This window comes from Rhinolophus sinicus, chromosome 17 (assembly GCF_057876585.1).
Source record: "Rhinolophus sinicus isolate RSI-liver-muscle chromosome 17, RSI-T2T, whole genome shotgun sequence".
In the NCBI taxonomy this organism is placed as follows: domain Eukaryota; kingdom Metazoa; phylum Chordata; class Mammalia; order Chiroptera; family Rhinolophidae; genus Rhinolophus; species Rhinolophus sinicus.
The window spans coordinates 13,576,789-13,591,814 of NC_142517.1; the positions used below are offsets into that span (position 1 = coordinate 13,576,789).

The 15,026-nt window shown below is 35.6% G+C and overlaps 1 protein-coding gene across 1 annotated transcript in view; it reads left to right on the forward strand.

Moving 5' to 3' along the window:
• LTN1 (listerin E3 ubiquitin protein ligase 1) overlaps positions 1 to 11,540 on the forward strand; it is a 47,961-nt gene extending 36,421 nt beyond the window's left edge. Inside the window, exons 25-30 of the mRNA XM_019729877.3 lie at positions 326 to 512; positions 3,988 to 4,156; positions 5,041 to 5,261; positions 7,359 to 7,553; positions 8,407 to 8,574; positions 9,170 to 11,540. Coding sequence (XP_019585436.3) covers positions 326 to 512; positions 3,988 to 4,156; positions 5,041 to 5,261; positions 7,359 to 7,553; positions 8,407 to 8,574; positions 9,170 to 9,232 — 1,003 coding nt within the window. The 3' untranslated portion in view covers positions 9,233 to 11,540. The remainder of the gene's footprint in view (positions 1 to 325; positions 513 to 3,987; positions 4,157 to 5,040; positions 5,262 to 7,358; positions 7,554 to 8,406; positions 8,575 to 9,169) is intronic.
• The last annotated feature ends 3,486 nt before the right edge of the window (positions 11,541 to 15,026 follow it).

Consider the following 15,026-nt stretch of genomic DNA (forward strand, 5'->3'; position numbering starts at 1 on the left):
TTTATATTTAAAAATATATTATTTGTAACATGTTATATTTATTATGTATTATATATTTACATATTTATAAACGTAAAAATATATAATACATATTTTCACATATATCAGATCATATATATTTATATATTTTTATGTCTTTCAGATTCTATCATTGCCATTATGTGAAATTAGGAGTCCAAGTTGAATACATAAAGGGGGACTTTTAAAATGGTTTTTGGAAAATAGAGAAAGATACTTCTAAAATGCTTGAGGTTTATACATACTGTCAATTTGTTAAGGGGATGAGTTATGAAGAAAATTGTGGTGTTTCATCATTGATTCTTAGGTCACCGCCAGCCGCGCTGATGTCTCTTCTTAGCACTCAAGAGGACTTACTAGAAAATGTGTTGGGGTGTGTTCCTGTTGGACAGATAGTTACTATTAAGCCACTGAGTGAAGACTTCTGTTATGTTCTGGGATACCTCCTCACTTGGAAATTAATACTTACTTTCTTCAAAGCTTCTTCATCTCAGGTAAATAAATACGTGACAACTTTTGACAGTTCTGCCCTGTATGTGTTTTTCTGTTAGTATCCTAAACCGCTTTTTTCCCCTCCTTTTGACAAAAAAGGGGGAATGACTCACGTTTTAATATAATGTTATTAGGTTAACGTCGACCATTCTGCTAAATTGATTTCTGTCCTTCCTCACTTTCCCACAGTTTTTACACACACACACACACACACACACACACACACACACAGTTTTTGCAAATGTAATTTGATTCAGGAATGTTCCTGAATCAATTTCTTTCTAACTGAATGTAGCCACCAAATCCTTTTATTGCAGTACATAAGATGTGTATGATTTAATTTTGTAGTACCACAGTAATAATTTCAAAAGAATTGTTATCTTGCTATTTTTTTTCTTTGGTCAATTTCTGATGACTCTTGTGTAGATTTCAATTATTTTTGCAAATTTACCTTATTTGAAAATTAGTGTTTAGAAAAAGATCTATGAAACATTACCTATGTAATTCAAACTATTACTATCTCTAAATGGTGAAAATACCTTGTAGTAATAATTTTGCCCAAGTTATTCTGCAACCACTAGATGTCTCTGTTGTCTCATGTTTAGGAAGACCTCACTGTCCCGGAAGGAAGCTGGAAAAATCTACTCCAGTGGTTTTTTTTTTTTTAAATTTTTTTTTTAGTTCTTTTAGGCAGGTCCCCTCTAAAAATTTCTGTCGGACTTTTAATCAGTTTATTAATAAAGTATGGCTTCTTTGACAGGTCAACACAAAAAGATTTAGTTTATCACTTCATATTTAAAGTGTGACTTAATATCATGGCATTCATTTCCAATTTGATTTTTCAGAACGCTTACATTACAGTTACGTTGTTGCACATTACCCATATCTTGGTCAAATATACCAACATGCATCTTTGCATTTGTATATGCCAAGGGAAAATCAAGTCATAGAGGCAGCATTAATCTAGATGTTTAAATCATTTTATTTCTCTTCAGGTCTGCAACCTGTGTGACTTGAGCTGGTTTCATTTGCTGCTGATATACTTCAAGAGCTCATTGTTGGGCTTTTGCATTCATTCTTAAACTATTGTTGATCTCTAGAAAAATTGTAGCAAATTAAGGCCTCTATATGTAAGAATTCTGTTTTTGTTCTCTTATATTTAGAAATTTGGAAAATGGCTATGCGTCATCTTTTTCATTAAGCCAGAGTGGGGGACGGAGTGCAAAAACTATGCAGTAGTATTTGTTGAGCCAGAAACTTGAACTGAATTGAGGACAGATAAACCAGAATAATCCACTAAATAACGCTGATTAGATGAATCCTGAAACAGAATTTTTGAAAAAAACCTTAATCAGTCCAAAATCTGGGTTGTTTTTAACATTCTTCTCAAAAACAACAACAACACAACAATACTAGTGAATCAGATTGGACTAAAACCAAACCGTGTGTGTATTAAACTGTTGGCCACTATCTAATTTTAGAACATTTCCAGCACTTCGGAAAGAAACCCTTCTCGATTTGTAATCACTTCCCATTTCCTCTCAAACCCTACAGCCCCTGACAATCACTAATCTATGTTCTGTCTCTGTAGATTTGCCTATTGTAGACATTATATATGTGGTCTTTTGTGTCTGTCTTATTTCACTTAGTATAATGTTTTCAGGTTTCATCCATGCCGTACCATGTATCAGTGCTGTATTCCTTTCTATGGCTGAATAATATTCCATTTTATGAACATACCACACTGTGTTTACCCATTCATTTGTTGATGGATATTTAGGTTATTTCCTCTTTTTAGATATTGTAAGTAAATCTGCTTTGAACATTCATGTATAAATTTTTATGTGGACGTACATTTTCATTTCTCTTGTATTGGATACCTAAGAGTGGGATTACTGGGTAATATGTATGTGTTTTTAAAAGTCTATTTATATGTATGGTTACTTTTTCTACTTTTCTTCCTGCTTTTAAAAAAAAAATCCAAATTTGACAGAGAAGTTAGAAGACTAATTCAATGAAAAGTCATATATCCTTTTCCTAGAATCACAAATTTTTAACATGTTGCTACATTTGTACATGTTTCGTCTATATTTACTTTTTTTCCTACTGATCTATTTGAAAGTAAGTTGCAGACATCATGATGCTTTTCCAAAAATTTTTCAAAATATATCTCCTAAGAACAAAGACATGTTTATACATTAGTGTAATGTAATTATTAGACTCAAATTTAATGTTGATGCAATAATATTATCTAATTTGTATTCATTTTTCTCCAGTTGTCCCAGTAATGCCCTTTATAGTTTTATTTCCTTTCAGTTGAGGATTTAATCAAGGATCATGTTTGCATTTGCCTGTTATGTGTCGGTACCTATAATTTCCCTACCCTACTTTTCTTTCTTGTCACTCACCAGGTCATTTATTACTTTGTAGACAGTCTTACAATTTGGTTGTGTCTTACTGCTTCCTCATGATTAGATTCTGGTTAATTTTCAGCAAGAGTACTTACTGCACTGTGGTGATGTATCCTCACTGTATTACCACACGAGGCACACAATGTCCCTGTGTCCCTTTATTGGCGATGTTAAGTCTGGTTACTTAGTAAAGGTAGTGTTCTCCAGATGTCTCCATTGTAAAGGTACTTTGATCAACATATTTTAAGAATCAATTCCAAATCCTATGGCTTGATCCATGTATTGAGTATTCATAGTATTTGCAAAATGGTGTCTTTGGACTATGTGGAGGTGTATAGTATAGTGGAACAAATCATTTTAAAACAGGTACAACTACCAAAGAGCTGCAAAGTAAGTGTGAATAAATGGAAACTACTCTGTCATTTAGGGTCAAGGAGTTCTAAAGTACAGGTCCCACACAGATGCCTGTAGTGCACCCAGCTGCGCCAGAGTTTCCTGTTTTTTCAACAAAAGAAACCAGAAATCCAAATTTTTATGTGAAATATCCTGATTTATAAAACAACTGTGAGAAGACCCCAAGACATTTTGGAGTACTGGTTTGTGCTCTCTCTCCTAACGGGATGCTGGAGTGTTTTATATAGGTGGTGTCAGCCATGAAAATCGAATTCATTTTAAGCAAGATTTTGAAAGATTAAGGACTATGCTGTGGAAGGAACGTGTGGAAGACTTGGGAGGAGAGTGTGTGCATCGTCCATGGGGAATGAATAGATTTCCATGGTTCAGAGACTCCAAGTGGAGGTGAACTTAAACAGGGAGACAGTTTCCAAAAGATGTTAGAAGCACATGCCAAATAATGAGGGGGAGTGAAAACATCTGCTAGTTTATGAAGAAAGGGAGCAGTGCCATCAAATGGCACATTTGGGAAGTAAAAATGTGGCATCTATTTTGTAGGACTCTCACGTAATTCTAAGTGTTCTAATTTATGCAATTTTTTGTGTTCTTGTGCAGTCTATTGATTCTCTAGGTTTAATTGGGTCTACTAACAATTTTGTTTGCTTTCCACCAGCTTCGGGCTCTGTATTCGATGTACCTTCGGAAAACAAAGAGTTTGAATAAATTGCTATATCACCTGTTCAGGCTTATGCCAGAAAATCCGACCTATGCAGAGACGATTGAGCTCTCAAATAAGGAACCTAAAACCTTCTTTACGGAAGAGCTGCAGTTGAGTATTAGAGGTCAGTGAGATGTGCGTTTATGTTCCCTCTTGGAGGCGAGGTTCAGAATAGGTTGTGTTATGCTTTCCCCCCGAGGGTGTGGAGAACAGCCCTAACGGGGGCCCCCAGCTTTGAGAATGCTGAAGTGCAGGATTTTCCGCATTTCTCTAACTAGGATATAGAATGAGATCTTGTGGATAAGGATGTTAAGAATTTAATATATTTTTGAAGCCTAGTTTGCTGAGACTGTTTCTTTTACTTTGTAAACAAATATTTGTTATGTGATAATGTTTTGTAGGGCTATGAATTAAGTAGCTTTCAGTTGGGGAAACAAAAATAGTAAAATTTCTTTCCTTCACTGCGGGAGCTCAGATTTTAGCTGAGGGGATAGACATCTGGCTGTACTACAGTGTTGAAAGTGATTTCCTAAGAATAACTCTTTAAGCGCCTTAGAGCTGTGGGGATGGGACTGTCTTGTGAGTACTGAGGTGGGTATGACTTCTGCGTAATACGTCAGTGAACACTGGGGAAAGCAAAGGAAGCCAAACCCTTTTTAATTATTTATGTGAAAGAGAATCTTTAATTTTCCCTCCTTTTAAAAATACGTGTGTTCCATTTTATTTGTGATCTTTAATGTGAAGTATAGGTAGAATGCTATTTCTAGGCAGATTTTTCAGTGTCAACTGAGATCTTTTTACTTCTTTTTGCCATTTTAATGTTTCCTTTTGAATATGTGGGAAAAAGCCAATACTCCAGAATTCTGGTTTCTTTGGTATGCTTGTTTTATGAGCTCTAGCACTAATGTTGAGGAATTAAAATTCATTTTCTAAGGAAAATACTAATATTAGTCTGTTATTCTATGTACGAAATACATGTTACTAACTAAGAATTTGCTTTTTCCTCAGAAACAACAACTCTTCCATACCATGTCCCCCACTTGGCTTGTTCCGTCTATCATATGACATTAAAAGACTTGCCTGCCATGGTTAGGCTGTGGTGGAACAGTAGTGAGAAACGTGTTTTCAATATTGTAGATAGATTTACAAGCAAGTACGTCAGCAATGTTCTTTCTTTTCAAGAAATATCTTCTGTGCAAACAAGTACACAACTATTTAATGGCATGACGGTTAGTATAACCTTGAATTTTTTCTAGAAAAGTGGTTTAAATATTGGTTATGTCTGACATTTGCATGTGTCATCCCACTTGTGGCCCTTGGTTCAAAATTTACAGAAATTACCTACTGTATTTTATGATTCTTGTGTATCAACTCTCAATATTCATGCATAGATTGAAACAGTGGTATAATTTCATTTACCCTCACCAAATAGTTTTTCAACATTCATTAATTCATTTCAAGTATATATTGGAATACCTCCTGATGCCAGGCTCTGTGTGCCAATCACCTAGGAAATGAACAGGGCAGATTCCTGTACTATATAACATACAATCTAATAAAGGGAAGAGAACGATACTGGCAATATTTGTTTTTTGTTTTTTGTTTTATAATGGCACTTTTTAATTTTATTTTATTGGGGAATATCGGGGAACAGTGTGTTTCTCAAGGGCCCATCAGCTGTCCTTTATTCTAGTTTTGGAGGGCTCAGCTCAGCTCCAAGTCCAGTCGCCGTTTTCAGTTTTTAGTTGCAGGAGGCACAGCCCACCGTCCCATGTGGTAATTGAACTGGCCTTTTGCTTTTTGCTTTTTGTTCAGCTCACGAGAGCTCACGCTCTCATGAGCTGAACCATCCGGCCGCCCCTCCAGAAGCTCAGCGGCAGCTCGTTGTCTTCAATCTAGTTGTGGAGGGTACAGCTCACTGGCCCATGTGGGAATTGAACCGGCAACCCTGTTAAGAGCTTGCACTCTAACCAACTGAGCCATCCAGCCGCCCCGGCAATGTTTTTTGCATTCGAAACTGGCATCTGAAGAGGCAGAGTGCTCTGTCATCAGAGTGGGAAGGGTTCATCTGGCTGAGGGGATTAGGTGAGACTTCAGGGAGGAAGATTACTTTGAGGTGGGCAGGATTTTGTTGTGGGAAAAGGTATTTGCTACAGAGAAAACAATATGGTAAAAGCAAAAGGCATGGAATAAGAATTTCTGTGATTGCCCAAGAAATGATGAATAACCCAGTATTCGTATAGAATAGGATTCCTGAAGGTGCATAGTCAGAGAACAAGCAGCTTCTATGATGAATTAAGGCCATACCGGAAAAGGTCTCAAATAACAGTCTGAAATATTTGGTCCTATTTAGCCACTGAAAATTTTCCTTTGAGGTAGTGGCACGATAGGAATTATAATCTGTGAAATTGCTCTGGCTGCAATAAGTAGCGTGGAGCTTGGGTTCAGAGGAATAGTTAGGCAAGACTTTGGAATAGAATTATGAGCACTGGGGAGGGCCCGGATGGGGCCGCATTAGGGGAGATGTAAAAGGGGGTGTGTGTAAGAAATTTTGTGGAGATTTATCCAACTTGCTGCTGGTGAATATCTGGGATAAGGCAGAAGGAGAAACTGTAGATGACGCTCTGGTTTTCAGCCTGGAAATAGGAAAGCCAGAACAATAAATTTGTAAAGGATGGTAATTTGTGTTTTATATTGAGTTTGCAATGCAAGTATGAAAACCACAACCAGGTTTAAATATTCTGGCTGTTGATGGTTGGCTCTAAAGCTCAGGAGAATTCTGTGGTAGAGAAAGACTTGGGAGACATCCAAATAGAAGTGATTTTGATACTCTGGGCATGGAAAACAAGGAATAACTAATAACCCATTCTGTCATTTGTCTATTAAAAACTGTAACTTATGTAGTAAGCCTCATATAATAAAACATACTTTTGTATGAACAGTGTGTTTCTTTTAAGACAAACTTTTATGTCATAAAATCACTATAATATATAGCCGGCCCTCCCTGTCTGTGGGTTCTACATCCATGGATACAACCAACCTCAGATTGAACATCACGGTTGGATGCAGGGATGTAGAACCCACAGGTAGCAGACTTGAGCAGCCACAGATTTTGATACCCGAGGGGGTCCTGGAATCAGTCCCCTGTGGATACGGAGAGATAACTGTACGTCAGATATTTATTAAATATATCAAATAAATGAATGTGTTTACCTGCATTTTCTTTGAATGAAAACTTTGGCTGTCGTAGTCACCCTATTGCGATGTTCTTTGAAGGAAAGAAAGGAAAACTTTAGCAATAAAAATTACGTTTTCATGTGTTGCAGGTCAAAGCTCGAGCTACTACTCGAGAAGTAATGGCTACCTATAGTATTGAGGACATTGTTATTGAACTTATAATACAACTGCCTTCAAACTACCCATTGGGTTCCATAACAGTGGAAAGTGGGAAAAGAGTCGGGGTGGCTGTTCAGCAGTGGCGGAACTGGATGCTGCAGCTAAGCACTTACCTCACCCACCAGGTAAGGGTCTGCATGCACAGGGCTTCCACACCGGGGGTCCTGCCACCTGCTGTTTGAAGGGCAGTAAAGCGTAAAAGGAGTCTCTTCTGCTTAAGGTTGAAATAGAGGTTATAGTTGCCTGGATGAACACAGATGTAAGCCTAAATGTCTTGAACCTGCCAAGCTGTTTTAAGTTTTAAGGCTCTACAATTTTTTTTTTCTGATGTTTGAGAGAAATTGACTTCATTGACATAGACGGTACAGAACAATACACGGAACTAAGGACATTGTTTGAGAGGGAATCTTTTTGTAAGATACTGGGCAGGAGACTGTCTTCTGAGCTACTTTTACATTTCAACTCTCCTTCTGTGGTTACAGAAATCCCAGTACTTTCAAAGACTGGCTTTTAAACCGCTCACAAGTCTTTAGTTTTGTTTGCACATTGTGAACATTGCACAGCGAGGGAAAATTATTTTAAAACAAATGTATTCACCAGTTTGTAGAGCTGGAACAAATTTAACAATTGAGAAGGTGCAATGACTAATTTAATAATTTTTAGTTGAAAATTGGGAGAACTAACCTAAATGATTTAATTATTGAAAGAGTTTCATCAAGCAACAGGCTGAGACTATAAACCTTGAAGCATTGATGCAGAAGTCTTTCTCTCAAGTCTGTTTTTACTGGAGAGAACCGTATCTGGTTCCTAAAACTTGTGGTCATTTAAAAAACCAACATTCAGAACACTTAAAAGATGTGAATACAGCGAAGCAGATTGTCTTTGCTCCAAAGTATAACTCAACTTTAAAATTTGTGAAGTTGAGTGAAAATAGCTAATTGGTGGTCTTCAATATATATGTTTTTTCCTTGTTAACAGAATGGCAGCATTATGGAAGGCTTAGCCTTGTGGAAAAATAATGTAGACAAACGTTTTGAGGGTGTTGAAGATTGCATGATCTGTTTCTCGGTCATTCATGGTTTCAACTATTCTCTTCCCAAAAAAGCCTGTAGAACATGCAAGAAAAAGTTCCATTCAGCCTGCTTGGTAAGTCTAAAGAGAAATTAACTTTCTTATGTTTTATGTATATTATCTGAATGATATCTAACTTTGGAAAAGAAAACAATGTTAAACTCTTAATTGTAGTTAATGGAAAACATTAAAAATGATTTTTCACAATCTGTAAATGATAATTAGTAATTTACTGAAAATGGTAGCATTAAAGCACTTTAACAATTGGACGTTGCTAATATATTTCTCAGCCCTCAAAAAATAGATGGTCTTATAAGATTTAGACCATAAAGGAGACTGAGAAATTTGGAACTGGGGGCCATCTGGCGTCAGAGCTCTTGGCTCTTTTTAAAACATCATACTGAAAAGAAAGTCACCCTCTGTGTAGTTGCTTTGTAGGAGATCTTCCTTATATATCTTAGTGGTGGTGTGCCTGAGCCAAGGTGGAAAGGATCAGACTGTAGCCTTTGGAAGTAATACCGAGTTGTGTTGGTTTTGGAAATGAATGGAGGGAGCACAAATTTCAGTATTCTCCCTTTTTCACTTTATCATTTTAAGGTTACTTTAGATGTATATGTAAAATGACAGCTTTAAAAAGTTCTTTTAACGTTTAAAACCTTTTCTTTTTCAGTACAAATGGTTTACATCCAGCAACAAATCCACTTGTCCACTCTGTCGTGAGACCTTTTTCTGAGATTTTTTTTGTCCCATTGGAAGTAATCCCTGAAGTAAGTCACGCAAAGGCAATGGACTTGAATCCATCTTTAAGTGTTGATATGAGGAGGCCAGTGAGCTTTACGTTTAAATAGGACCTTCTCTGGAAAATTATTTTGGTTAATGTAATGATCCTAAAATCAGGTTTACGTATCTTTAGATTTATGCTTTGTAAATGTTTGGAAGCCTTTTCTTTTGCATAAGACTATTAACATATTTGAGAGAAAATATTTATATTAATAGTTCAATCTCTTTGTATAGTTAAAAATAAATATGGAATAACCCTAAATTACAGATTTGGAATTTGTGAAAGTGTTGTACAACTGTATTATATTGATAAACCCATTCAGTTTATTGATCTATGTTCTAGAACAGTCCAAGTGAGGCAAATGAATTGACAGGGTTGATTTATATCTCCAGGTATTTTAAGACTTACTTATTAATTATGACAACAAAATTAGTATTCTCATATTTATATATTATTTTAATGATAAAAATGACACTAAAGCTATTAAGATAGCTTACTTTAAGCTATTTGAAGTGTGCTGTGAAATCCTATATAAGAGAGTGTAAACTGAACTTTAAGGTGCCTCCATTTATCAAGGATTATGAAATTCAGAGAATTAAATTCATGACACTGACCTTTGTTGTAGAAGGAGAATTTCCACCTGTTAGTGAAACTGAATTGCAGACCATACTTGTCAGTGAATTTATTAGTCAGTTTGAGTGAGTCTCCAGAGGATGAGAATTTGAGAGAAACAGAAATTAGATTATTTCATTCACGAAGCAGAGTGATACTGACCCCTCTATGGAGAGGGAAGAAATAAAACGGGTATTTCTGAAACTTAAGATTGGTGGGGGAAAAAAATGTAAATGCTGTAGGTGGCTTTCAATTTTGTAAGCGAAATTTGCTATTCTTACTGTCCAAAGTTACAGTGAATTAGAGATTTGGGGGAGCTAATTTTTCCAGCCAAGTAAAGAATTTTAGTACTAAGTAAAAGGTAGACTAACAGGCTGAAGTGGAGTAGGTGAAACCTGCCTTTTGCCACAGCATTCTTACCCTTAAAAATTGTGCCCGAAACATAAATGTGAAAATTTGGAACTTGGAGTAATTTTATTGTCGTCTTATATTACATGCAAAATATTAGCATATCCAACAGCAAGGTTACTTGAAAGATTAGCTAATCATCTCTGTTGCAAATGTTTAATTGGCAAAAAGCAACTCATGTTGAATAAAATGACTGCTTACCATCAAATGGGTAAAATGGTTATTATTGAAATAGTATGAATGTGGCCAGAGTATTATAGTTGAGAGTGAAGTATTACGTGTGACTTACAAATCTCTTGAGTTATATTTGTAGATGCAGTGTCATACCCAGTTCTGTCTGTCTCCTGAATTTATTTCTGTAGTATTACCTTACAGCCTTGAAACTCAGAGTCAGTAAGTGAAGTGCAGATAGCAAAATTCTACTACCTCTTCTTAACCCCTTTCTTAAAATAGTCTCTCTTTCTATGTCTCTCTCTGACATTATAATCCCAAAGGATTGTGTTACTCCTCTGTGAAAGTTACATACTTTTTCTTTAAAAACTGTTTTATAATAAGAGTTTGTGTATAACTTTTCCAGTATTGGTACTTCTTGGCTTCTGACCCAAACCCCAAGTAGAAAAGAAAAGGGAATAATGGAGCATTGTTTTTCCACAGTAGTATTTAGGCATCAGGTTCTTGGTGAAACACTATAATTAAGTAGGATACCAGCTCTTCATACTTAGGACTCTTAACACATTTCTTTGAGACTTGTAAATATAAATGTACTGTTTACATGCTAAAGAAAAAGCTTTCCAAAATAAGACTAAAATTCAGAATACCACATTAATTGAAGTTTTATTGATATAGCTTTGACAATTCTAGAGAGCATTCCTTAAAATTTTAGCATAAGGACATTTTAAAAGTGCATGAAATTCAAAGCCTATTAGCAAAATTATTAACTTAAAACCCTAATGTACATTGCAAATTTTAGAATTTATTTTTAGCTCTAATTTATCACATGCTCTAATGTATGTACATAAGTTTCTGTGACTTAAATAATTAATGTTATTCCTAGGTAAGTTTTTGTGTTGTGAATATTGTTATTATTTGATTGTTATACCATATGTGCCCATTAAATTTGTTTTAATTACAAAATATTTCAAATATACAGAATAATATAAATGCCCTTGTACTCTTCACAATCTATTTTGCCATATTTGCTTCTGATTTAAAAAATAAAATAAAAGGTTACTCTTTTGTACTCCTCCCTGACGCCATTTCCTCTTTCCCTTCCTAGAACTAATCTATTCTGAAGTTGGTGTGACTTCTTTCTATTTAAGATTTTATACTTTACCCCATGTTTGTATCCATGAATAATATATAGCGGTTTTTTTTTTTAATTTATATTTCTGATATCCTATTGTATGTAAGCTTTTGTAACTTGCTTTTTCACTCAACATAATTGCTGTGTAATATCACTTTATATCCGTTTACTTACCAATTCCCCCACTAATGGTCATTTCAATTGTTATTTTTTGCTATTTTGAACAGTGCTCAAATGATTGTTCTTGATAATGCTTTCTCATGCAAATGTGCTAGATATTCTGGACATATGCCCTAAGATGGAATTTCAGGTAATAGATAGCTATACTCCGTGACTTTAGATGGTGTCAAATTGCTCTCCAAAGTGGTGTGCAAGTTTGCACTCCCTGTGGCAGCAGAGTAAGAGAATCTGGGTTTCCTGTCTCATCACCAACACTTAGTCATATCAGACTTTTTAAGTTTTCCAGTCAGAGCTGTGAGATAGTAGGTCTTTGTTTTAATTTATATTTACCTGGCTACCAAGAATCTTCACTTCATTTCATATATTTATTGGTCATTATTTTGTGAATTTATTTCCTGTATGCCTATTTTTCTCTTGGATTACTTAAATTCTTACTGATCATAATGCTTTATCTGTTACAGGGCTTCTGGTATGTGGCTTGACTTTAATGTGATCTGTGGCTGTCTTTAATTATACAGAATTTTCCAGTTAATTAAATTCAGTCAAATTCATCATTTTCCTTCAAATTTTTTTTCCTTCTAATTTTTTTCCTTCCCTGAGGTTTAAAAAATTGTGTAATTAATTTTGTCTGAAGTTATAAATTTCAAAATATGCCTAATTCATCTGAAATTAAATTTTGTGACTGTTGTAAGGTAAAAATCACATTGATAGCCAGTTCTCATAGCATCGTTGCTTAAATAGTACGCCCATTCCCCGTTGACTTTGTAGTGCCTCCCGTATGTGTGGATTGGTTTCGGGGCTTTCATTCTATTCCGTTGATCTATTTATCTGTGTTAATTCTACACAGTTCTTTTTTTGTTTGTTTTTCTTTAAAAAAATAGCTTTATAATTAATCTTGAAGAGTAGATGACTAGTCCTCCTCTCTTGTTCTTCTCAAAACTTTCCTTGGTAGCACATCCTCTGCTACCCAGCAACTCCCTTTCCCCTGCTTGTTCACTGGCACAGCCAATTTATCCTTCCTGGAATGAGTTGTCTTATCGAAGAATTTGGCCAGTGTCCATCTTAGATTTTATCTCGTGTGACCAGGGCCTCTTCTGGCTTTGCCAGATCTTATTCTTAGGTTGTTACAACCCAGTTATCCTCAGTTTATTACACTGATGATCATGGAAATCAAATTGCTATACTATTTAGATTCTGTTGGGTACATTAAAAGAACAGTTTCTGTTGTTTTCTTTTTTAAAATATATTTATTTATAGTATGCCAGTGGAAATTATCTTATTTACATTTACTTAAATTTATCATGATAAATGTCAGTTATCAATTTAAAAATGTGTGAAGTGTTACATATGAGTACTTTCCCAAAATTTGTTTAGGAGGTATGCAAACAATAAAGTTTGAAGATACTGTTCTGGCAGATGGTAAGTGAAAAGGTGGCTGGCAGGTTTAGGTTTCCAGACCAGAGTTAAATAGACCCACACAGACAGATCTTTACTGATAGTTTTATAGAGATTTAAAAGTATTGCTTAACTTTAGATTTGGTGGTAGAGGGTCTGTCGTGAATAGTATGTCACACACTCTCTTCCAGTGAACCAGCCAAGTCATGGTGCTACAGATGTTGAAGAAACTGCTTCACTCCTTAGGTCAGATCTTCCAAAGGCTGTGATTCGGACTCTAGCCATTTCCGGAAAAGAGAAATCAAACAAAACTCTATGTAGTCAAAGCCTGATTCTTCCCTCATAATAGAACTGACAGCTTTTACAAAGTGGAAGGGTTACATTTTCTATCAACAAATGAATATATACTTTGACATCTTACTAGAAATGGTTTTGTAGTTAATTGTCACAAGATTACAATTAAAGTAGTTACCTTTTTTTGGAAAGCACTTTCTTAATTTAATACCTTCCGATGCGAACTTGGTCATAGCCTGCTGGACAATAGTTCTGAGGACAGTGCCCATGGAATTTCATGTTTTGTTTTCTCAGCTTACCACGCTGACAAGACTTCTCAATAAGCAGTCTTGCTTGTTTTTTGATTGACTTTGAAATGGAATATTTTAAGTGCTAAATGTGATATGTATTTGTAGATTTGGGTATATACTCTGTATTAAGAAGTTGCTTTCTATTATTTGCTTATATTTTAAAGTCAAATGCTTCTCTCCATCTATTTAAATGACAAGTATTTTCCCCTCTCTTTATCCTCATGGTGGCTTACATAGATTTTTCTAATGTTTAATCATTCTTGCATTCTTGTGATAAACCCTACTTGGTCATGATCAATACTATTATTACTAATAATGTATTTAGGGATTTCAAAAATATTTTTTCAAGTTTTGCATCTTTGTTCACAACTGAAATCAACCTATGATAATATTGTATGGTATATTCATAAATGAGATTAACCTATAATTTTTTTGTATTGTTTCTGTTTGGTTTTGGTATCAATGATATGCTAGTATCATAAAGTGAGTTAGGGTTCTTGAATATTTGGTAAAACTCAACTGTAAAATCACCTGGACCTGGTGCTTTTATTTTGTGGGGTGAAGATGGAATGGGCAGATACCCAGCTAATTCAGTTTCTTTTTTTTTTTTTTTTTAACATTTTTTATTTTTTTATTATTTTTTTTTTTTAAGATTTCTTTTGTTTTTTATTGCGTAAGGGGAACAGGACTTTATTGGGGAATAGTGTGTACTTCCAGGACTTTTTTCCATGTCAAGTTGTTGTCCCTTCAGTCCTAATTGTGGAGGGCACAGCCCAGCTCCAGGTCAAGTCACCAATGCTAGTTGCAGGGGCACAGCCCACCATCCCTTGCGGGAGTCGAACTGGCAACCTTGTGGTTGAGGGGACACTCTCCAACCAACCAAGCCATCCGGGAGCTCAGCGACAGCTCAGCTCAAGGTGCTGTGTTCAATCTTAGTTGCAGGGGGCGCCGCCCACCATCCCCTGGGGGAATTGAGGAATTGAACTGGCAACCTTGTGGTTGAGAGCCCACTGGTCCATGTGGGAATCGAACCGGCAGCCTTCAGACTTAGGAGCACGGTGCTCCAACCGCCTGAGCCACCGGCCGGCCCTTCAGTTTCTTTAATGGTCATAGACTCTTTTAAGTTCTACTTTTTTCATGAGTGGGCAAGTTTTATTTTCTCAGGCAATTATCCATTTCATTTTTTTTCAAATTCATTGGTATAAAGTGATTCATGGTATTTTCTTATGATTTTTAATACTTATACTCCATTTGTGAATATGAT